Source organism: Maylandia zebra, linkage group LG22 (genome assembly GCF_041146795.1).
Source record: "Maylandia zebra isolate NMK-2024a linkage group LG22, Mzebra_GT3a, whole genome shotgun sequence".
Taxonomy (NCBI): Eukaryota; Metazoa; Chordata; class Actinopteri; order Cichliformes; family Cichlidae; genus Maylandia; species Maylandia zebra.
In genome coordinates, this window is record NC_135187.1 from 19,334,072 (window position 1) to 19,357,871 (window position 23,800).

Sequence of the window (23,800 nt, forward strand, 5' to 3'; positions counted from 1 at the left end):
GCCCTCTTCTGTACTCCATAAACTGCTCATCCAATGATGAGTTGATGATGATGATGACCTACTGACACCCCTTCTTTTTCTTTTTTTTTCTCTCTTACTCTTGCTCACACTTTTATCCTTCTTGTTCTCCTTCATGCAGTATGTTTGGGAAAGGCTGCTTCCTGGTTTAAAGCACAAGAACTTCCGCTCTCGAGAAGGAATCTGCCTCTGTCTCAGTGCCACGCTCAACATGTGAGTAACTTCTCCTTTATCTGTAATGCTCCCAGAATGAAATGGCAAGTTTATTAAGCATAGGCAATGTTTTTTGTTCTCTGTGTGTTAAATCTCATATTTTAATCCTTAAGTAAGTTCATAATGTGGTGGATAATATAACACAGATTATGCAATCCTACGCTGCTTTCAAGCTCTGTTAGTAAGTGTTTGGCTCAGTGAGGGCTGCACAGAGCTATTACCACCACCTTCCATGACCTATTTTGTTTGCTCAAGGAGCACACATGTTCCGACTTTCCAGGATTAATCCTCTTAACTGTTTGTGTGACTCTGAGGTGGTGCACATTTCTTCCCATTTCCCCACCTACCACTAGCTTGTCCCTTTTCAAAATATGTTATGAGACTAGAGCAGGATGCAGTTTTAAAGACAAAATATCAGTTACTAAAATTGAGTTGTTTACAAACTCTTTTTAAGTGTGGCTTGTTTGGGGTATTGTCGTCACCCCTCCAGGCGGACGGGTGGCATGGATAGCTAAGTTTGTGAATGCAATGACTTGACAACAAGGTCACATAGATGTTTCAAACATAAACAATATGTGCATTTACTAAAAATCTCAGAAGAGTTTCAATCCCGGTGACCTTGACCTCAAGGTCAGAGGTCAGGTTTTTTGTCAATATTGTCACTGCAGTAAATGAGAAGAAAGCAACATAGGAATTTGAAATTTGCTGGGAGGCAGAGGGGTAAAAAATGACCTTTAAAAAAAAACAAAAGCAAAAAAATAACATTGCTCAGTTGTAGTCTTTTATCTCTTGCATTTCTACTGTTTTCAAATAAATATGGGTTTTAACCTTTTTGATTTCATTGCAATTGGTTTTTATTCAGATTTGGGCAGTAAGGTGTTGGACGGCAGGTTGTAGTTACGACAGGTTGTGTGTGTAGGACTACAGGGACACTTCTGTCTGTACAGGTACTTGTTTGTTGCTGCTTGTTCTCAGCAGTCGAGATCTGTGTGGTTTGGCCTTTACTCTGTTTTCCACCTTGAGCTCACCCACACACAGAGCAAATTTAGACTATTAGAATTGCTGTGCTAATTTTAGCATCTTTTTGCTAATGGAAGGTGACACTGTTGTGCTAAATGCTAAGCTGCTATGTAATAGATACACTGAGCATGTGTGCTTTACGTACCCGGGCATCCATAATGAGTGAGTAGAATGAGTAAAACATGGCATAGAAATGGGCTGCTTCTGGGTTTTCACTTATTTCTATTTTTTGTTAAGTACACAGTGAACATACAGACAGGTTAAAAGTTTAAAACCTGAGCTCTTTACTTCTAGGGTGAGTGGATCAGGTGGGTCTGTTGTGCATGGAGGGTGTGGTTTTGGTCCACTTGTCCTCTTAGAGGACTGGGTCAATGTAAATAATTAAGACGTTATTGCAGCTTTTATTTTCATCTTATTAGGGGTGCTCTCTGGTGCTCCAGCCCATCAGTGGAGTTTCAGAGAGTTGTGAAAACACCAACAGTGCATGGTATTGCAGTTAGTGCTCTGAAAGCTAAGCGTGGGTTTGTTTGGGGTTTGTTTTGTTTTTTTGGACCGGGGGGGGTTCTTTTACATAACTGGAATGGACAAAACAGAAGAAATTAAGAAACGATCTTTGTCTACTAATGTTTTTTTATATTTGTGTGATGTTAAATTTCTGAGGCGTGTGTGTGTGTGTGTGTGGTTTGTAGATAGTGTTTGTAGCTTATAACAGGCTACTAAAATATCAGTCTGCCTTAGAATAGATATATTTTTCAAATTTCTAAAAATATTTTCAATGAGCGGAGCAAGATTTCCATTATAAAAGAACACCAGATAATTATATTTATCACTGGCAACTGTCACCTCTCTTTTACGTTTCCTCTTGTGCCTCTGTTTCACACTCTCAGGTATGGAGCCCAACCGCTGAGCCTCAGTAAAATAGTTCCTCATCTCTGCTCGCTGACAGGAGACCAAAACCCACAGGTAAGAGCTGCAGTGTTATACATGATTACATGATGGTGGGGAAAATTGTACCTTTTTGTGTGTGTTTGTTTTGACTGCGCGTGGCTCGTCATTGTTTTTGTTGAGCCAGTTTGTCGATAAGCCTTTTTGTTCAGCTCTCAGCAGTCAAAGTGTGTTGGGTTTCATCTTAAGGCAGCTCTGTGATTATTACTGTTATTAGTGAGGAGATGGGCTCTGTACCCACCACCCAGCTTCACTGCTGAATCATGAGCACCCAGTTGTTAAACCACACAAGAGTATTAGGTGTGTGTGTGTGTGTGTGTGTCAGTGTGAGGAATAGAGAGAGGTTGGTTTAACCTCCTGCAGAGTTGCACCCCAAAGCTGAAATCTGCTTCTATCTTCTACCCAATGATTATCTACCCACATACTGTCCTGGCCAATCAACATCCTAGAAAGGCCTGCCTACCCTTGGGTGCTAAGAATCCCTTCAACAATATCTTTGTAGCCAATCACAACAGTGTTTACAGCAATAACTAGCAAATCATATGGCTCCCATAGGAGGGAAGAGTATGGGCTCTCACGGGTTTAGTTTTTAGTGTGTTTGCATGTTTGCGTCTCTTAGTCTATGAGCATGAGTCTAATCTTTGTCGAATTATGAGGGAGAATCGATCTCAGTCTTAACAAACACAAAGATCATTTTTTTTATAGTGTGCTAGTTAACCCATCACTTGAATCTCTTTCCATGTGTTTATATGTGGAGGGTTATTAAATTGGTGAACGTCTGCTGTTTAGGTACGTGAGGCATCAATAACAACGCTGGTGGATGTTTATCGTCACGTTGGAGAGAAGGTCAGAGCAGACATTGGAAAGAGAGGACTTCCAGCTGCACGGTGAGTTTTTGTTCTTTTTCGTAGTTTTTTTTTTTTTTTTAATTATTGTTATTTTTATATTTATTTTTTGAGTTTGTTGTTGCCTGTGTTTCTATGGAGTCCCGTGGCCTTGGCACTCAGTTTGTCCCAAGCCACACCATGCACCACTCTGCCCTTCAGACACACAGAGGCACTTTCATCCAGAGCACAATGCCGACTGAATGAGGGAGGAGGGTGAGAGGGTGCAGCCACGGGGTACAAAGGCGTTGGGTGGAGTAACAGAAATGGGGGTAAAAACTGGAAAAACTGTGTTCGAGTCATCAGAAGAGGTTTAATGTGGGTGTTTGTCCCGCTTTGGTCGTCCTGGCTACATGTGGAGGGTTGAAGGTTATTCTGAGCACCCAATGACCCCTTCTTTCTGCCCCCTTTTTACTGCTTTCTCCCATGTGTGAGAGTCGAGCAACGGCCAGTGCTGTATCTGCTCAGTATGATTCTTGCGTCTGTGAATGCTGGCTGTGGTCATGTGTCATGTGCTGTGCATATTAAGCCAGTCCGTCTCCAGTGTAAACACACTGTCTGAATGTGTGGGATTTACAGAGTGGTGTGGCTGTCTGCCTTCATTTAAATATCAGAGGCCTGACAGATGCAGTGATTTACAGCCTGCGCTTGTTCTTCCTGAACAGATGTGTATAGTTATTACTGAATTCTGCACGTGAATTTTATATGTGTGTGTGTATATATATATATATGTATTGTATGTATCGCGAATCTCCCAAACCAGTTTTTATTACTTTGTATAGTTTGTATAAGAATAGGGGTGAGAATATCTACAATACTGCAGTTTTACTGATCAAAACTCTCATTAATTTCATTTGTGATGTTTCAGTCAGCTTCAGGTCAGCTATAGTCAAATAGCCTTAGTACAAAACCTGGAGCAAAGCTGTTGGAATTGCATTGTGTGTTTTTTGTTCATATGTTTAATGAAGCCATGCTAAATTTTTACCTTCATGTTATGAAAGTTGTCTGAGTTACAGACCCATAGAGGTATGTGAGAATTTTGTGCTTTTTAAATTGTGTTATGCATTTATTTACTAATTAATTTTTGAGGCTTCAAAACATTACAGTAGGTATCGTTGTGAAAGTTTCAGAGTGAAAACACATTAAAGCTCTGTTTAAAAACTGCAGCCAAATCAGTTTCACAACCACTCCAAGTGTCGTGTAATGCTTGGAAAAAATAACGCAAACGCAAATTATAAAGTACAAAAATGTCCACCCCTATAATTTGAGGGGTTGTAACTTAATATAACTAATATACTAATGTTATTGTACAGTGGGATTTTTAAAAAAAATTCAATTTAAATTGTTTTGTTTATTTAATAATTGATTTCATATGGAGCAACCCAAAGGGTTACCTAGTGGAAAGCAAAGCTCTGGCCAGGATCTTGCTGACTTGATGACATATCAACTCTGCAGAGTTGGCATTAGATAATGGACAGAAAGATGAAGTCATAAAAGAGGAATAATTGTTGGATGAGTATGTCCACATCCCTTAAATACCAAACAAGCACACATTTTTAAAGATACGTGGAGGCAAGTGATTATTACAATCTGAAACCTCTTTTGGACTGTGCCAGATAAATGGTTAAAAGCTATTTCCCAAAATTAAGTTTCTGTTTGAAACAGCTCTCTGTTGTAAATGAGACACTGAATTTTGATGGGATTGTCTGTATAATTAAATACATTCCCCCCCTTACAACAGTCTCAAAATGTTCCAGTTCTAACTTGAAATAATTCATAATAAGTAATTTCATCTAATCAATTTTCAGTGAAATAAACATATAGATGTGCATATCTTATGACCTCAGATCAGATGTTTAGACACAGGTTAAACCTGCTGACACGAGCCAAAACACTTCTTGGATTTGGTGATCAGGTGTTGTGAATGGGACTTAGATTGAAATTACAAACCTATTTCAAATGACATAATGGTGCATGAAGAAACCTGAAAGTGGAACTTAATTTTACAGTTGGCTTATTTACTGGCGTTGTGTCTGGAAGTACAGTTGTAATCTTGGGTCCATTACTGGTAAGAACAAGGGGCTACCATCTGACAGCAGCTTCCTATAAGTAGGTCAAATGCTGGTTGAGTGAGCATTCATCAGGCCTGCCTCATGTGGTTTGATTTGGAGATGAGTTACCTGAAGGACATGAGTCCTCTGCTGGACAAAGGTGTTTATCAATGGCCGCGATAAAAAGATAAAAGATAGAAATAAGAAGAGGGAGGGAACATGTGCAAGTGGGATGAGAAGGCGAGACACTGAGGGGGGAGGAGCAGCGCTGTCTGCTGTTAGCCACACAGCCCCTCCCCCTCTGACGAGTACGTGTGTGTCTGTGTATGAGAGGGAGGTTATGTAAAGGGTAACTGAATCTCGTTGCTGTCTGTCACACAAACTGGCCCATTTGACTCTCTCCTGCTCATACAGACACACAAAGACGCTTCCTGGAAATTTACTGTACGTATTGCTGTTTAGGTTGTTCAGTTGGCGTTTGTGTGTACAGTGTGTATGCGTGACAGTAGGTGGTGCTTTGTCGCATGCCCGTAGCATGCTTTGGTCTCTCGCCGTTTGGCTTCCCCCCTCTCTCTTTCCCTCTCACACACACGCTCCCTCCCTCTCTTCCCGTCTTCTTTCCTCCCTCCCTCCCTCCCTCCCTCCCTCTCGGAGCCACTGCACCATGTTGGATACAAAGAGCTGAGGGGAGCTGAGGACCAGAGTGTGTCACCAACATGGGAGCTAATGCAAGATTGCGTAGCAACGCAGCAAGCTATTAATCAGCCCACAGGGAAATACTGATGCAAATCAGTGCTGAAGACTAAATGCTAGATTTTTGCTGAAACAAATAGATGCACAAAATGCTAATGAAAGAAAGCGAACCACGTGAAAATGGTGCACGGCTGAGGAGCTAGTTGCAACGCTAATCGTCACTTATCAGAAGCTGCTTAGCTGTCTGGCGGTTGTGGACCGGCAAGCAGACACCAAAAGACAGAGACAGAGCACGGTGTGTATTGCTCTAATTGTTGTGTGCGCCCATCCGTGGTTAACCTTTCGGCAAAGCAGACATAAAGGCATGTTATTCGGGGTCATGTGTTTTAGTCTTTGTTGTGTTTTTGTCTAACCAGTTGTGCATTTCGAGGATGACCAAGTTATTTTGGCTTGTGCTGGATATCTGCCCTGTTACTACGCTGACAATGCTACCTATTAATCACATGACTAAGCAGACCTGGCTGGTGGTTTCATGTGTGTCTGTCTGATGCTAGTAGGATGTTATAAGAGGACACTTGGGGTGTTGCTGCTGCAGCTTCATGAGTGTGACTGCCATAATAGACACACCCACCCACAATCAGACAGAAAGGCGTGGAGACTGTCCACATGTTGCTGCTGCTTCTGCGGCTGATTTTGATGATGAGTCTCATTTGGAATTCTTAGCACCTTGTTTGTGTTTTGGTCAAACATCTCTGTGGGGTGCTCAGATTTTTTTTTTTAAATCTGGACTTTATTGTAATTTCTTAATTTCTTCATTCAAATATGTTTGGTTTGACAGCTTTGGTGATATTAACATTGTACTGTATATCTGTGCTCGACACTACTAATCTTCCTTTTCTCTTTCTCCAGGTTACAGACGATATTTGCTCGTTTTGATGAAGCCTTGAATTCAGGCAACATGGCTCTCAGCCCGAGTCACGGTCAGTGCGTTTTCTCATTTACTTTGCCACACTTGAATTGGATAGCCACCAAGTTGAGTCACATTGTCAAGATGGTTTTACTGTTGTCATGTAGTGGGTGTGTTTCATAAGGGAGCAACATTGTGTGTGTTTTTTGAGGGGCGGGGGTGCCTGTGCTTGTGTGTCTAAATCTGCATGTGCTTTTGTGGTTGTGTCAGTTTGTTGCCATGAGCTCCTGTAAGAGGTCCTAACAAGATTAATGGTTTAGAGTTTGTGTGTGCGTGCACATCCATGTGTGCGTGCAAGTGCTTCAGCAGAACCAAACCTGAGCTGAAGGCTGCTGCTGAGTTTTCCCTTCCCCAGCAGTAAGGTGGTCTGTGGAGCCATTGTTGTTTGACCCTGGAGAATTGTAATTATATTGACAGTAATATTTCACTCTGCACTCTTAAATTTTCAGGTTATAAAAGTGGGTTAAGCAGCACCTCAGGGAGTTTTTGACACTATGCACAAATGAAAATGTGAGGTTTCCCTACTTACATATGTATTAGAAGCTGACATGATGCTTATTAAGTGTGTGTCTGAAAGCCTTTTACTTAAATATTGAATATAGGTTATTCAGTTCCCATGGGACTTCATTTTTTTTAGTATCTGTTCCAGTAAGATAAACAGAGTTTGAATTTTGAGAAAAGAAAGGTATGAGATTGGTATTTGGTATGAGCACATCCTCTGAGCTGAGCTAACAGAGTATCATTTAGAAGCAAAAACAATGAATCAGTGGTTTCCCGTTGTTTTTTCCATCTATAATGTCACTTAACAAACTGCAGTCACACTGCCTTGATGTACAGTATGATAACTTATTCAGTTACACAAAAAGCATTGTTCTCATCTAAAAGCAGAGACCAGGAGTTTGCCTTTATCTTTCTGGGTTGTGCATCTACTTTCTGGTTGATAAGAGCTCTTGTGGAAGTGTTGATAATTGGAAAATTGGAAGCATGGAGCTGTATAAAAGCTGATGGGGGGTTCCAGTAAAGGCATCATCAGTATATAAAGTATAGCTTGTCAGTTTAAAATCTGGTTATGTATACCAGTGGGTTTTTGTTTTTAAACATATTCTTCTGAACAGGCAGCAAAGGGCAGGGCTGATCTTCAAAGGCACACTTATTAATCATCTGTGCAAAGCAGCCTCTGTCAAACATGCCATCAACTCTTCTTTGGAATGCATTGCTGCAGGCCCTCTTGATAAACCATTTGCAGCATCTAGAAATTTCTTTGTCTTTTTTTTAATTGCTGCTCAGCAAGTATACACTGTGCTTCGATTGCCTTGTTACACATCCAGTGCTCTTTTGAAGCAGGCCAAATGTCTTGACATTCTCTGTCTACCTGAATCTATAAAGCAGGTAGCTTTCACAATGCTGTCTTATAGTCTTTCTTTAGGTGCTGGGTGGTCTGCACTGGCAGTTCATTTTTATTTTGCTCCAAACAACAGAGTGATGTATTTCCTCCCTTGCAGATTTTTGCTGTCAGCTCCTCTCTGTCAGTCAGGGCCTTTGATTTGTCACGCTCTCATAATTCCCACCACCCTGCAACTGTGTGAACAGAATGGGGTTCCCTTTGAAGTCTCTGATCATATTTTTAGGGTACAGAGTTTGCTTCTGTTCGGGGAATGAGTGCAATCAAAGTACTGGTGGGGAAAATTAACATTTTATGCATTGCATTTTGTTCATTTGCGAATTGCATTAATAATGTGTGATTGTCACGCGATCGTCCAACACATTTGGGAACCACTGATGTGTACAGACTGTTTAGTACTTTATAAATTATGAGAGCGATGAAGTTTCCAAGATTATGAATAGTATTTTACTGAAATGTTTTCTAAATCTCCACCAAATTGAGTTGACGTGTGGCTTTAAGCTGAGTTTGTGCTCCCTTTGAGGTCAGCTGGGTTTGCTGTTGGTGTCTGGCAGAGGTTGTCATTGGATGATATACCTTCAGGCTGTCCTGTCACTGTATCTGTCTACCGGCTACAGCAGGGAGTTGGTGCTTGACAGGCTGTTGCAGCTGGTTTACTTGGAGGGAGGCATAGGGAAATGTAATGTAAGGCTTTAGCTGCTGTCTTTGTGGGCCGAAGTGAGATGAAGGGAGTCTGACTTTTAAAATCCCACTTCCCCGGGGCTTGGAGCAAAGTTGTGATTTGGGTTTGTGATTGTGTAGTTGTTGTGATGAATTGTTAATGTTTTTAACTCTGCGTTGTTGTCATCTGTCATGTGCTTTTCCCTGAATGAAAGCAGCGATTGTTTCCAGACAGAATATTTATTCGTTTGGCACTCTCGCTTTCATTTAAACTGGCTGTGACAAAAAATAGCTGTGATTGGTTGTTTGGCTGTCAGGCAACTGATCATGTCCTGGGCATCAAAAAGGTTGTGGAGCAGTGAACGTCGGTGGGTGTTCAGCAGCCCAAACCTCTAAATTGTCAAACATGCTTAAAATAAAAGTGTGAATGTTAAATTTTGTACACAAGTTTAGCAGAGTTGTGCAAAAGTACTAAAAATGTATCAAACTACCTCCTGATGTCACATGTTTGGGGGGGTGTTCTATGTCTTTCTTAATATCAAATTATTAAGAAAGGGATAAGTAAATTAAGCTTTTAGGTCAGTCTAAGTCTAGTATAAAATATCTGAAATCTTTCAAGAATATTGTGTTTAGTTGATTTAGTTTCTATAAGCTTGTCTGTCTACCTTCGGCTCAGGATGAGAGTCCGGGTTTGCAGTCAAGCCGTGCTCAAGTTTAGGTGCTTGGAGTCAGTTTTGGTTTGTGCCCTATGAAGGGATTTCTATATGGACCATAAATGTTATGGAAGTTAGTCATGCAGAGTGAAAAATGTCAAATTTGTCTACATTTAAAACTAAAAATTGTGCGTTTACATTAAGGGTGAATCACTGTGTGATTTATTTATTTTATTTAAATTTTTGAAAGGGGCCACGGCCATGAGAAAATAAAATGAGTCCAATAAGATTCATATTATTTTTATGAAATATAAGCAATCTTAATGTAGGGAATAGGAACTTCTTTCTATTTCTTTCCAGTATAGGTAAACTCAGGCAGAGTTTAGAGCCCCATACTGATTTCTGTGGGCTGGTTTAAACCTTTTGAGAAGAATCGCACGTCTCTGGTGCAGTCATTAAAGGTTAAAATCTCAGCCTTACTAAAATCATCTGTTTATGTTTTGGTTGTCACAGCCATCGTGCTGACGGGGTTAAATACAAAATATGACATCTTCAGGTGGGTTGTGTCAAATAGTGACAGAGGAAAGGAGAGAGAAAGTGAAAGGGTCTCTGCTTTGTTTCTCTGAAACACATTTGCTAGAGGTGGGAATCACCATACAACTCACAATACGATATTATCACAATACTTAACGCACGATACGATATTATTGCAGTTTTTTAAAATATTTTGCGATATTCAGATTCTGTACATAAAGGTAAACTTTATCAATATTCATTTTATCTAATATCAAAGTCTCGCACTCAGTCTTTCTCTCATTTCAGTCAGTTTTATTGTTGACAAACTGAACGGTTTGTATTACAGTCTAGTCCAACTTAACTGAATGCAACCATCTGGTACAATTATAGCTATTCTGAACTTTGCAATTTATGAAAACTATGCAGCCCCTTCAGCAACTGAAGAATTTGAAAGTAAATTAAAACAAAATATAATTTTACATTAAATAAAAAAGTTTTAAACTTAATTAAAATAAAACGTGTCTTAAATTAAAACAGGTAAACTGTCATGTTTATTGCTGCCCAAAAAAAAGTTAAACACATTTGGACAGTGAAGGAATGTCAGGATTCTTGTTCAGAAAAAGGATCAACAGGCTCTGAAGTCAGAGCATGTTCCATTTCACGAAAAATTGTTTGTAACAAAATATCGATTTCTGCTGTCCCTGTATCGATACATTATTAGCAAACAAAATATCACGATACTACATAGTATCGATTTTTTCCCCCACCCCTAACATTTGCACACACATACTTCGGGGTATATGTCCTCTAATGCCCTGGCTGTCAGTCTGCATTATGAATTGTCACAGTTATGGTTAGGGCATCTTAGATTGGAGGTGGCGATTGGGGTTACATATTACATATTTCTGTGGGTTAGGTGTTAGGTTTACTGAAATCACACGTTGTTGCCTCTCGTGTTGCTTTCATAATGACAGAATTAAGAGTATGAAGTATTGAGAGTTTCAGCATCATCTTCCACATTTTATGTCAAATGTGTCATGTTGTTACTTTGTAATTGCTCTTAGATTAAATTTTGAGGTAGTTGCCCAATTTATGGATATTTCTATATTTGTATCTCTGTAATATCCCTAGTTGTGACTGCGTTTTTTGCTCTATATACCCATTCTTCTTACCCTTTTTGCCACTCGTTTTCTTCTCTTGCTTTAAAAACTTGACAATCTGGACTTTTGCACTGACCGTATTTTCAAACTCCCTGAGTAAACATGAAGTGGAAGTAATTGCAGAGGCTTACCTCAGTGAACTTTAGCTACACGCCCTGCTGTTTGGCCTTGGCTGCTACCTCAAGTGTGTTTAAGCTTCTTTCTTTGTAATGCCTCAGCTACTACAGCTGGTCATGCCACAGTTGGCATTGTTTGTACTTTTCTGGGTGCATACCTTTCCTTGCCTAATGAGGCTGAAACAAACAGTAATTTTAATTTTCACTGCTTTTCATGATTAATGTTTTTTATGTAAATAGGGCTACATGATTATGACCAAGAAATTGCCCTAAATCTGAAGTGTTTTCACAGCAGATGATGGCCTGCTTCTCCAAACAAACCCTTTGCCTTCTACCTTAGTTGTTTTGTTTTTTTTCAGCAGTCTGTTATTTGTGGTCTGTTTTTGTTGTTGTTTTTAATGTCACTCGTTCATGCTGCATCCCAGAAACTTGAAGCTGTGCAGTGCAGGGAACAGCTGTGACTGACACGTGCAAGAACTTTATAGTATTTGATCTGGGGAGCGCTCAATTTCTTCGATTTGGTGTTCTACTGGAAAAGTGCACCAATTGTGGGAGTGCAGCCTTATTACGGTATTATTTAGCAGTAAATAAAAAGTGCCAGATACCTTGTTTTATCACAGTCTAAAACCAAAGGTCTTTGCTTTAGTGTTGTGTAGACTGTTAATCATTTAATCCCTTAGTTCAGTGATATGTTTATCATCTTCAAGACACTTGGCTAGGAGATCTTTGAAACCGTGAATGTAAAGTGTTTGTTTTTCCGTGTGTTTGAATAATGAAAATAATGGTTAGTTTCAGTTGGACTAACAAAAAAGACCTATGAGCATCATTCATACAGAGAAAAAATAATCTGAAACATGTTACAAAGATAAATAGAAGAGAAAGGGGTTAAAATAGTGCAATTGCCAAATCCTATGACTTGATAGTTTTGCATCATCAGCCAATACCTGTCTGTTTATCTTTAATTACATTAGGTTAGGTTAGTAATAGTTTAATGTGAAATGGGATAATCATGTCTCACTTCTGTCCTGCCTGTAGAGCCACCTTTACTTTCTCTTTATTGTGGAAATGTGAAAATAATTTGTTTCCATCTTGTAAAACCACTGCTGCTGTTCTGTTTGTGCCACAGCTAACTCTTTTTTTTTTTTTTTTTGGAAATCACAAAATGTTTGAACTCTGCTCTTACATATTTTCCAGCTTCACAGGTAACAGGTGGTTGCATCTACCATTCTGTTAAATTTTTATGTACAGCAAAGATAAATGTGAGTCTTTTTGTCGAATAATGAAGTGTCTTTGGAGTGTGTTTTCTCACCACGTTCCTGCTTTCTTAATTCTTGTTTGACGCTTCACGTCTGCCACAGAATGGTGGTGAGTATGAGGTTTGTTTTTGTTTGTAAAGACTCCTCAACCTCTAAGTTAGGGACACAAGCTCAGACCATCTGCCAAAATACACACAGGCACACAAATGCCTTCGTACTTGCCCTTGCCCCACATCGCTTTCAGGCCAGCTCTTGGCGTTCTCTTTGAAGGGGTTTGAGGCAGCTGTTGCTGAGGATAGAGGGGAGGGGGGAGGGACGCGAGGAGGGCAGAGGATCGAGGGAGGGAGGGCAGAGGATCGAGGGAGGAAGCTGACAGAGATCTCTGGCAGTAGCCGAGTCACAGCGCTGTGCCTATCACTGCCTCTCCCTGATTCATCATGACAGAGAGAGATTGAACAAACGAGGGAGAAACAGAGGAGAAAACAAAGGCGAGAACAGAGGGACAGAAGTGAATACAGACCAAACCAGCGGATTTGACCCATAACGCTGTAACTATGGCATTTGGGGATGATGATAATGGTAGGTGTGTGTGTGTCTGTGTGTGTTTGTGCCCGGCTGTCCGTGGTTGTGTGTTTAATCTCATCTGGCTGTGGATGCTGGCACTCACACAAAAGCTGCCCAGCATATGGTTTGAGATTGAAATCAGCTTAAACTCATTGCACTTTCACCCCAAGTGCTTTGGTGTGTGTGTGTGCATGTGCTTCCATGCGAGGGGAAAACTGGGGTGTCCTCAAATGCTTCCATGATGCTGCATTTATTGCAATCGTGCGCATCTGCAAGAGCAATGGTCTACCCAATCTGAGCTGTTTAAAATTTTGAGAGATGCTTATAGTTTTGTAGCTTGTTGCTGAGGTCATAGTTGCACCGCACCGTATCCACCCAATCCAATTTTCTTGCAGCTTCCTCTCCCCACTGTGCTCTTCAAGTCTAGTGTGGCTTTACTCAAGTAGCCACTCAGTCTCTGCTTTTCTGTCCTCTCTCTTAAACTCTTTCTTTTGTAGTAATATCAGGTCAAGTGTTCTTCTGTGTTAACACCCCAGCTCTCAATCTCCAGGCTTACTGGTGAAGCCTTTCACTTACTTGTGGTTATGTGAAAATAGTGCAAATGTGCTTGGATTTGAAAAGTAATCATTACAACAGTAAGGTCCATTGTAGAGCTTTGCAAATGTGGGGTTCTTCTACTTTAGGTAGCTAAATTTTTTTGCGAGAACAACAAAAAAAATGTTTACATGATATTGAAATGAGGTTACTTTGTGTTGTTTAGTAGGTCGGTATGCAGAGCCCCCCAAAAATCTGTCTCCCTCCCTTTTGTTTCCCACATTGTGTATGGGTTAGTTAGTAGTTTTTGTCTTCATCATGCCAAAGATTTTCCCAACCCGAATGGAATTACAAAACGCTTCTCTTCAAAGCAGTTTAGTTTCTGGTAACAAAGAAACTCATCATCACAGCAACACACCGGTAGTTTCAGGTTACATACCCTTGTGTCATGTTGTGCCCCAAATTGCACAACATGAGAAGAAATCTTACCAGTGGCTTTGTGTTATAGGGTTCCTGTTTTGAAGCGAATGAAAAGAAGTTGTTGAGAAAAGTCAAAATTTCACATAAGCAAAGAGGGGATATCGATCATGACTAACAGGCCTTTGTTCATTCATTAGTAAACATGTGAATTGAGGTTTTTTCTGATGTTGGTTCTTGGGAAAGTAAAGCATGTCATTGCCCATGGTGCTGTGCTCGGCTCTTATTTAATGACATTTGGCCCTGTGCACAGACACACACACACAGGAAGAGCAATGATATTCAGTGCCCCAAACTGACCATCAGTAGCAGCTTTCTCTGCTTGCATAGTACTTCAGTGTTGACAGGGAGTGACACACACATACTCACAGACTCTCTTTCTCACACACACACACACACACACACACACGCAGACATGCTCATTCTGCTTCAGTGCATCACAGTCTCTGCAAAGGGAATCATGACCCTGTTTCCAAGCTACTCTGATTGTCATGGCAAAGCTTTCCTCTGAATATTATGGCTTATCCCTCTCCCCGACTTGGAATTGGGACTCAAATTATACCTGTGTGTGTCTGAGTGTCTGTGTATATGTGTCTTCTTTTAATGAGATCATTTTCTCTGAGCTGGGCTGGAAATGGAGCAGCCTGTCTCCTATTAGAGAATCCAAGCTTAAACCTCAAACGTGTCTCTTTATTTTCCTTTGCTCCCCTTTCGCTCAGTCATTCTCTGTCCCAGATTGGTTTCAAGTGAAGCATTTGACCCTCTTATGTTACCAAACTGATGGCTACAATTAAATATATGGTTAGTATGTATAAAAAAAACTTCGAGTGTCATTCTATGGAAGCAAAGGAAGTTATTTTCTTTTTATTTGCACTTTCCATTGTATGTATTTTTCTAGTATTATCCCATTTTGCATCTAAATCACTGTATGTTCAGTGGTTTATCTTTTCACTTAACATGTCTGTAGGATTGGCTGTTTGTTTTTTATTAGTCTTTTTTTTATATACGTACTTCTGCTCGTTTATTTTGGAGCTGAAAGTTTTTAGCAGCTTTTGTCTCAGACACCACGGTGCTGCTCGTGTTCTTCTTTCCAGTTGTCATCACTCTCATATGAGTGATCGTGCAGTGTCAAGATATTTTGTGTCATCTTCTATGTGGGACTCTGCATGCTGTCACATGGGCCTGAGCAGGAATATGCGACATTGCCTGTACACAAACACAATCTGTTAGCGAGGTAGAGCAAAGTTTGCATAGAGCAATGTGACACTAAAGCTAAATGAAGCTTTACGTGGGCCTTTGGCTCTAGTGTGCACCAGTATTGCAGACCGTTCCACTGTTATATGGATACCTATATCTGATGTAAAAACATTCACAAACTTCATCTCAGGTGAATCAATTAATAGGCTTTCTGAAGATTTGGTGTGACTGCCTTTTTAAAATGTTATTTTTGGTGCATATGCATAAAAAAAATGCTCTGTCCTTCTCTGATCAGCAGGGTGTTGTATCCTGCTTCCTTTTAGGTGGTTTGCTGATGTTTGAACCACAGAATAATTTGGTTAGAGCAGAGTCAGTGCTGCCATCATGTGGTCAAAAGCCCCCCAAATTTTGCTGGAAGACTTAAGATTAGCTCTCTGTCTCGGCTAGACTTTCTCTCATCTTTTTTTCTTTAGACAGGGACAAGTAAACAGGGGAGCACTCCTTTATGTCTAATCATGTTTATTTTTTGGCTTGTAACACACATTAACGACTGGGAAATTGCTGCTTTGATGCATGCTTCTGTAGAGGTGTTTTAATATCTCTGTACTTTAGGATTTCTTGATTTTCTCTGGGCGGTTACCACATTGCAGCTGGTTGTCCGCTCTTCTCTTTTTATTCCAGGTTTGGTTTTTTTTGTTGGTTTTTTTTAACTCTTCTCTCCACATGGAGAGAGGAGGGGCGCTTGGCCTGGAGTTTCCATGGTAACGCTGCCTGGTACATGGTGTGGCTGATGTCTCTCACTGTGTTTAAGTATGCTGTGATTGTTTCTGTGTACTGATATGTAACTAGCAGGTAGTAAATTAATAAACAGTAAACCCAACTGTTGATTAAACCAAATTGGGGATATAGTGAACCCCCACCCCCGCCTTTGCTGCTCAATTCGTTTGAAGCTGGTCTGCACAGGTCGTCATGGCAACAGCATGTGTGCAGTCTGTTCTGTGGAGGAGATTCACGCTCTCCATCTCTCCCTCTCAGTCTCCCTCCTCCCTCTTCTCTCTGGTGTCTTTGCTCTGCCCTTCACCCAGTGACATTTACCCCCGTGGGGTCTGACTAGACAAAAGCAGGAGCTGATAATCAATGCTAAGACCCGTGATGCATGTCGTAGTACTGCTATAATGTAATGCAGCCGTGGGTTTTATTACCAATTAAAATTCACTTATGATGCATGCTTTTATAATTCAGTGCAATTATAAACATCACTATATTCTTGCATTTCTTCTGCAGTCAGTGAGCACTAGCATACATTTCAAGCAATAAATTGCACAGAAATGCCAAAGGTAGCAAAAATGATAGAAATTTTAAATCATAAATACAAATTCAGATTTAATTCATTATTCTTGTTATTTGTCAAAAGGTTCCGTAAACATTGCAGTTTAAATGATAATAATAATATATTTTTATTTTTTGCTTAAAACAACTTTGGTCTCTGTAGCTAATTTCCCCTCTGACAGCTGAAAGCTGTTGTATAAAGCCTTCTAATGCATCATTACAGTGATAGGTGGTGTTTATTTTTCTTGTTGCTCGAAAAGATGCTACAAGGATGTTTATGTGCTCCATGCAGAAAATGTACTTTTTCACTTTGCATTTTTACTTTGCTCATTTTGGCAAAAGGAAAAAGTAATTTATTCAGTATCACAATGATTATGGCTAGGTAGCCAGAACGATTGTTGCTAATAAGGCCCCAGTTCTACACTTCAAAAATGGTAAGGTGGTTTTGAAGGTGTCAAAATGTTAATTCTTTTTTATACATACATAGAACACTAGAAAACGTCATGCATATGCACACAAAATGAGTCAGGTGCAGAGCCAAAAAAAAGCCAACTGCAAATGTCAAAACAATAAATGAATAAAAATAAATCTACAGCTTGCACTCTGTGGGGCTCCAGGTTTATCTGTTTATCTATTTAGAGCATGCTACAATAAATTAGTAAAACTGCACCACTGTGTGCAAGCTGTGTTTGTTTTTTTAATATTTCTTTTTTTATATGGATCCTGTGATTTCAGCAGATTTAGTTGAACCTGCAGCTTCTCGCCTCATACTATGAGGATTACCGTGTAGAGCTCTCACTGAGAGTAAGTGGCTGCTTTTGTCAAGTGGAAAATCAAAAGTTTTCTCTAACACGATGTCTCAAAAAAACAGATGTACTTTTATGTGTGCGTGCTTTGTAAAGCTAAAATCGCCCCGTTAGCAAAGTAATTATGAAGATGCTGCAACCGTAATAGATAATTTTAAAATTGTGTTTATTTAGTACTCAAGTTTAAAAAAGTCAAACTCAACAACATCTCTGTCTACAGGCTCTGTTAACTGCTCTGTGGGTGTATGTTTGTGTGGGAGGGTCAAGGCCTCAGATGGAGGGGTGTGGTTCACCCTTTGTACCCCCCTTGTCAAGACTCTCCTTTAATCATTGTTCCATTATCCTTTGTTCCTTTGTGCATGTGGAGAAACAGAAATATAGCAACAGAAAGTGTGTTCAGAGGTTGTTGTTGATGTGTGTGAGTGTGTGTGAGGGTGAGAAAGAGAGAGGGGGGGATGCTAGAAGATAGCATTTGTGCTGTCTGGTGGTTGTAATGAGTTTAGGTTAGCTGGTCTGGCAGTGACATAGAGAAGCCCTGTTAATATTCCTGGGGTGTCTGTGTGTGTCTCCCTTTCTCTCCCATCACGCACACGCATTCATCCTCCTGCCTCCACACTGGCTGCAACAACATGATGTCACCTCCCGCCTGATTGGCTGTGAGGCTGCTAAGAGAAGGAGGAGAGAGGCTGGGAGAGGGAGGGATAGGAGAGGGAGAGGAGTGAAAGAAAATGCCGGCACTTGTATGGGTGGAGGGGTTTTCGGACAGCGATGTAAGGGGTGTGTGCGTGCGCAGCCTTAGACACCTCACATAAAGTATATGTGAGGTGTGTGTGTATGTGTGTGCGTGTGGTGTGCACGTACCTGTTTTGGGGTACAGTTTGGAGAAGAGGTGAGGGACCCCAACACCACGCCCTCCCAGAAGCATGAGGCGACTTATCTGCCAACGCATCTGTGACTGTGAGTGGAAGGATGAACCTGGGTGTGCTGGACTGTGTGTTTGTGTGTCAAAGACTGTGCGTAAATGTCAGTTCATGGCTGTTGATGTGTGTCTGTACACGTCCACTTAACATTTATCTAGCTTGAAAAAATCGTCTGTCCATAACATTGGAGAATGAGGCTCATACGTACACATTCATGCTTGTCACTCATTTTGCATGTCGACTGCGTGTGTCTCTGTGTGCATGTAAATAACTTGATGTATGAGTCAAGGTGTAGGGTGGTGGCTTTGGCGCATTTCTCCATAGCTGGTTGTCAGAGCGACTGGAGCGCAACTACATTCCTATGCCAACAGTTTGATCTTCACAGTCAACTTGTGTGCGTGTGTGTGTGCACGCGTGTGTCTGCCCTAACATATTGTTGCAAATGCTGCAGTATCGTTTCAGACATTCTCAAGTTTCATGCAAGCTGGACAGCTAGCATAGTTTGTGCTAGCATGCAGATTGAGGGTTTGGGCTCTGGAGAGTTCTGTCAGTCACTGGTGGTGTAGAGGTTGGACATCTTGAAGATTTGGCTTCGTTCCTCCTTTGAAGTGATCGTATAGGTCTGAGGGTTTGCTTTTTTATTTCTCCCACTGAGTGCGGTTTTTGTAATTGGTATTGATTTAGTGATTCCTGACTTAGCTTTCGGTAGGCTACATCCTCTTTGTGCTTCTAACCATTACTTTTCCCTCTACCATGCATTGTCTTCCAGTGGCCTTAACCTCTGTATACTTAACATTTAAGTGACAAATAAAAGCCAACGTTATGTGAAATATTTTAAAGGTTTCAACAAATAAAAATGTTAGTCTAGATTTTTAGAAATTGGGATTCAGTATATTTGCTTCTGAAAGCGGATGCAGACTTTTCTGTTTTTGTTTTTAAGGTAATCTTATTGACTATATACATGTTTATTAGTAAATTATTTTATTGCATGTTGTGAAAGCAAATAAAACAATTGTTTAATTTTTTTAGGCTGTTTGTTTTGTGTTTTTCAAGGTAATGTTGTAAAGCCTTTGCAACTGTATTTACACACAGGTTGGATGCTAACGCTACACATTGTCTTCCGCCTTACAGATCGTAGTTTTGATGATGACGACAGTGTGGATGGAAGTCGCTCTTCCTCGGCCCAAGCTGCCTTCAAGGTTCCCAAAGTTCCCAAAAAGCCTGCAGAGTCGTCCGCTGCTCGCAGGCCCAGCGCTACTGGTGGCAAGCTAGGTACGTAAATTAATTGACATTTACACACACAGTGGATAGGACAGTGTGAGAAACAACTTATGAGCCAAAGCTTATTACATTGTCTGGCATATCATGATAGCGACATGGGCAGTGGGCCAGTGGGTGAAAGTCTCAGGATGAACTGTGACTTATACTCTCTGCTCAGATGCAAGGAAATCCCTTTTGTTAAAGTTGAAAGTCTGCAAATCAAGCAGTTTAAATTCAAAATCTACTTTGGCTGTGTACAGGAGCAAACTGTTGAATCTAACTGTGATCCACCCTCCTTATAACTATATATAAGCACTGAGACATACAGCTACTTATACCTCTCTTTGCAGTTAAGGTGCAAGGAGAAACATTCACTCTCTGGTCTGTGTTCCTGCACTGGGAGATATTTGTGTAACATCATGTATTATAAACCTAATATAGACTATTTTCTGTGTCTTAGATGTGGGTTTGATATCATTTAATAACTACTGACTGGTGTTATGAGTATTATTACTTGTAGTCCCCCACAATTAGACCCTGTCATTGTTGTTTGGCGCCTTAATTACATTTTTTTGATTAATTCAGACAAGATGTTTTCATCTTCTTAATAAATTTTAATCTGTATTTTGTGAGCTGTGAAATGAGCACGGTCCACATATGCGTTCTCTCTTAGCTTTGGTGTTACAGTATATAAAACAATGTAAATAACGAATTTTACTTCTTGTCTGAGGGGGGAAAATGACCTTTACTGTCCTCATAATTCATTGTTGGTCAATTTTAGTTTGTTTTGGATGCCTGATTGGATGTAGACTGTCAGTAAAGGTATAGAATTGTTGTTAACAGGATAAGGACAGTGACTTTGACAGCTATTACAAGAAGCAAAAGACATGAGTAAGCATGCCACAGGGTGCAGTAAGAGACACCCCTGTATGTCCTCTGAAATCTGTCTCTCCTCTCTGATTTGTCTCATATCTGTAGTTTACTCAGACCTTCAGATGATCTGCTTTTTGAAATGATTTGAATCCTTCTCTGCTGCCTCCTGTTCTGTCAGCTCTCCGTTCTGGTGCAGCTGGTTGGAGTGTTATATTTGGGCCCTGTTTGCATGTATCGATTTTTCCCGTCGTTTATTATTTCAGTAGGAAGCTTTTATGAACATGCTGCCTGTTGCTCTATCTGTGTCACACACAGGCGCACACATCCACACATACACTGGTAGTCTGAATGCATTGCTCTGCTGCATGGAAAAACAAGATTGTGATCTCTTCCCTCTTAGATCATTCCAGCCTTATTGATTATGGATTGACTGCGAGAAGCTAAATAAAGTGCATTACAAGTATTTTTTGCACACACAGGGCTACAGCTCAAAAACCTTGTTAAGTTCAATGCAGTAGGGAGGGAGAGGCCTATCGTGACTTTTGGCTCAAATTTGCGATTTTCTCACACAGAAGTTGTGGCATCAGCAACACGTTAGCAGAGCAGTGGCAGCTCTGGTAGTTGGCACAGCAGCAAGCAACAAGACTTCTGCGTTTTGAAAGCCTTAGCACACTGATCACTTTAGTGCTGCAATGACGCAGGGTCATTTCATGAAAGACCAGGCACCCAATCCCCAAATCTAAGTGTTTCAACAAGCCAAAATTGTTCAGAATGTTGAGTATCAGTATCGCACTTTGAAAAACTCAAGCATGTCTGTGACGTAGAGTAACAGAAGCAATAATCCAACAGAGAAGTGTTTTCTGATTATAGTTACCGTTTGAGGAATGACCCTGGATAGAAACACACATTAATTAAAACAGAATCGTATCTGTTCTCAACATGAGACCCAGTGAGTGATTAAAGCAACTGAAGCACTTTCGATGAAAACACATCTCAGTCGGGAGCATTTCTGGTGCTTTGCTTTTCCGTTTATCCATTTTTATGGGAATCTGTCAATTTTTGTGTGAATTTGGATTTAGACGGCAGTACGCCCACACACACTCGCACACCACGAAAGCAACACTCAGACAGAAAGAAGAAAGATGGTGTGATAGTAAGTTGCAGTATTAGATAAATCCTGTATCAGTAAAGAACAGGCGTCTCATTCTTGGTTCTGTAAAAGGTCAAGATGGCTGCTTTAAGTCAAGCCTTCAATCAAAGCGGCACCTTTTTTTTTAAAAAATACTCATATTTCCACATTATGATCTCCCAGGTCTGTTTACACAAATGACAATATGCTTTATTGCTTCTATAACTGCTCACTCTGACAGCATGCCCTGCAATAAAACTAATTGGAAATGGTGTTGGTGTTCTGGTAGGTGGCTTTCATGATCAGGCTGCATCCGTGACAGACAGGGGATATTGGCTAGAGCTAGCCAGCCGGCTGCATCAATTTTTCCAAGATCTCTAAGGGCCATGTAGAGTTTTGACATAACATGTCGTTGTGGTGCAGCTTGATATCCAAGCCAGCCCGGAGGAAAAGAGGAAGATATGCTTTTCTACCTTCCTTTTCCCATGTTTGTGCTCCATGATTGGCTAGCCTGAGTAGCAGCTCTAATCTCATGGTTTTCATATTCTTTTCCAGCATTACTCTCAGCTCCTTCCTTGGCTCTTTTTCCTTTTGTCTCTTCCTCCCTTGTCTGTTATTTCTGACTTGTCCCTGCCTCCCCACTGTAGGAGTTATAGGAGGTGTGGTCCACACCCCCGAGAGAGAGATGATTTACATTCCCATTACTGCCAGGAAGTCCATTAGAAACAGAGTCTGCTCACAGTGGTGTGTGTGTGTGTGTGTGTGTGTGTGTGTGTGTGTGTGTGTGTGTGTGTGTGTGTGTGTGTGTGTGTGTGTGTGTGTGTGTGTGTAATTGTAAGAGTAGCTGTTTGTTTGTTTTTTGTTTTTTAGTTTAAGCAGAATCACAAAACCTGCCAGTCCAGAACCTTTTGAATCCCTACACTAATCATCAATCCATTAGTTGTATCAGTTTCTACTAACTGTGGGTGTTTTAAAGGGGGAAAAAAAAACAAAAAACAGAAAAAAGACCTAGTGACTAGGCGTGGGAGTTTCTAGTATTTCTTCTGCGTGTCCCTCCATCCATTATTTCCAAGGTGTTTTTGGCCTTAGGGTTGTGGACTCATGGATGATTAAATATGGATGTATTATAATTTAAATGAACACACACTTGCATTTTAATCAACTCTGTTCTGATTTTCTTTTCTTCCCAGTGTCCAAGGAAAGTGCGGGGGCAGTTGATGAAGAGGATTTCATAAAAGCCTTTACAGATGTCCCTACTGTCCAGGTACAAACTCACACAAAATATAATAAAATGCATCCACCCATTAATTTCATCATTTACTAATACAGGCATTTAAAAACCAGATTGTCATTGTGTTGCAGATCTACTCAACAAGAGATCTTGATGACAACCTGAATAAGATCCGTGAGATTTGCTCTGATGACAAACACGACTGGGACCAGAGAGCCAACGCTGTCAGTAAATCCAGTACCAAGTTTCAGAAAATAATTTTGAAGTTAGATCAGTAAAATGTAATGAATAATATATGTTATTGTTTGTTTTCCCTCTTTCTTTCTTTCTTTTTAACCTCTTTAACAGCTTAAGAAGATTCGCTCCCTGCTAGTGGCAGGCGCGGCCAGCTACGACTGCTTCTACCAGCACCTACGACTACTAGATGGAGCTTTCAAACTGTCCGCTAAAGACCTGCGCTCACAAGTGGTCCGAGAGGCCTGTATCACTGTGGCGTGAGTGTTGAGAAATATATATAGCAAACACAATCGCACTGCAGCACGAGCTTGAAGGCTCGTGTTTGGTTTCATCATCTGAGCATTCTCCGGTGTCTCCTTACAGCCACCTCTCATCAGTGCTGGGGAATAAATTTGACCACGGAGCGGAAGCCATCGTTCCCGTCCTGTTTAACCTCATTCCCAACTGTGCCAAAGTCATGGCCACCTCTGGTGTCTCTGCTATCCGAATCATCATACGGGTGAGTTTTATAAACACGTAATTAAATCAGTACTTTTGCGGTGTACTTTTGCTCAGTGCTGCTTGTCCTCTCTGCAGCACACCCACGTTCCTAGACTCATCCCCCTGATAACCAGTAACTGCACATCCAAGTCTGTAGCAGTAAGAAGGTGAGATTAGCAAAGGCCCTCATGTCAACACCACAATAAGAA

At 40.7% G+C, this 23,800-nt stretch overlaps 1 protein-coding gene across 36 annotated transcripts in view; it reads left to right on the forward strand.

Moving 5' to 3' along the window:
* The window catches only part of clasp2 (cytoplasmic linker associated protein 2), a 65,728-nt gene that overhangs the window by 16,512 nt on the left and 25,416 nt on the right, over positions 1–23,800 (forward strand). For 28 of the 36 annotated variants that reach the window (XM_012918245.4, XM_076879655.1, XM_076879658.1 and 25 more), the window contains exons 4-13: positions 140–231; positions 2,139–2,214; positions 2,986–3,083; positions 6,734–6,804; positions 19,513–19,653; positions 22,834–22,907; positions 23,006–23,098; positions 23,223–23,368; positions 23,475–23,610; positions 23,688–23,758. In XM_012918245.4, the coding sequence (XP_012773699.2) occupies positions 140–231; positions 2,139–2,214; positions 2,986–3,083; positions 6,734–6,804; positions 19,513–19,653; positions 22,834–22,907; positions 23,006–23,098; positions 23,223–23,368; positions 23,475–23,610; positions 23,688–23,758 (998 nt within the window). Of the gene's footprint in view, positions 1–139; positions 232–2,138; positions 2,215–2,985; positions 3,084–5,497; positions 5,576–5,812; positions 6,120–6,733; positions 6,805–12,964; positions 13,134–18,204; positions 18,419–19,512; positions 19,654–22,833; positions 22,908–23,005; positions 23,099–23,222; positions 23,369–23,474; positions 23,611–23,687; positions 23,759–23,800 lie in introns of those variants that run through there. The other 8 variants (XM_076879687.1, XM_076879688.1, XM_076879689.1 and 5 more) reach the window with 5 other exon arrangements.